Raw genomic sequence first — 348 nt, 5'->3', positions numbered from 1 at the left:
CCCCCCCATGAGCCCCATCGATATATTCACATGCGAGCAGCAAAACAAATAAAAAAATATTTTAAACGCGCTTCTCCTGCTGCTGCTGCTGCTGCTGCTGCTGCTGCTGCTGCACCAGCAGCAGCAGCAGAAGGACTATGTATAGGGGAGAGAGCAGCAGCAGAAGCAGCAGCAGCAGCAGCATTCAGGTGGCCCCGTGGCTGCTTTCTTAGACTCAGAATCAGCAGCAGCAGGAAAGACGATGCAGCAGAAGCACTGCGCAGGCTGGAGCTCGCGCTGCAGCAGATCAATCGTATTGCGCTGCAGCAGCAGCAGCAGCAGCAGCAGCAACAGCAGCAGCAGCAGCAG

General features: G+C 56.0%; 1 protein-coding gene across 1 annotated transcript in view; it reads left to right on the top strand.

Moving 5' to 3' along the window:
• The window catches only part of EMH_0050080 (TPR domain-containing protein, putative), a gene marked incomplete at both ends in the record, with an annotated part of 1,540 nt that overhangs the window by 436 nt on the left and 756 nt on the right, over positions 1-348 (top strand). Inside the window, one exon of the mRNA XM_013496599.1 lies at positions 122-348. Coding sequence (XP_013352053.1) covers positions 122-348 — 227 coding nt within the window. The remainder of the gene's footprint in view (positions 1-121) is intronic.

Source organism: Eimeria mitis, genomic scaffold (assembly GCF_000499745.2).
Source record: "Eimeria mitis Houghton genomic scaffold, Emh_scaff2191, whole genome shotgun sequence".
NCBI classification, from domain to species: domain Eukaryota; phylum Apicomplexa; class Conoidasida; order Eucoccidiorida; family Eimeriidae; genus Eimeria; species Eimeria mitis.
This window is presented reverse-complemented; position numbering and strand designations above follow the sequence as displayed.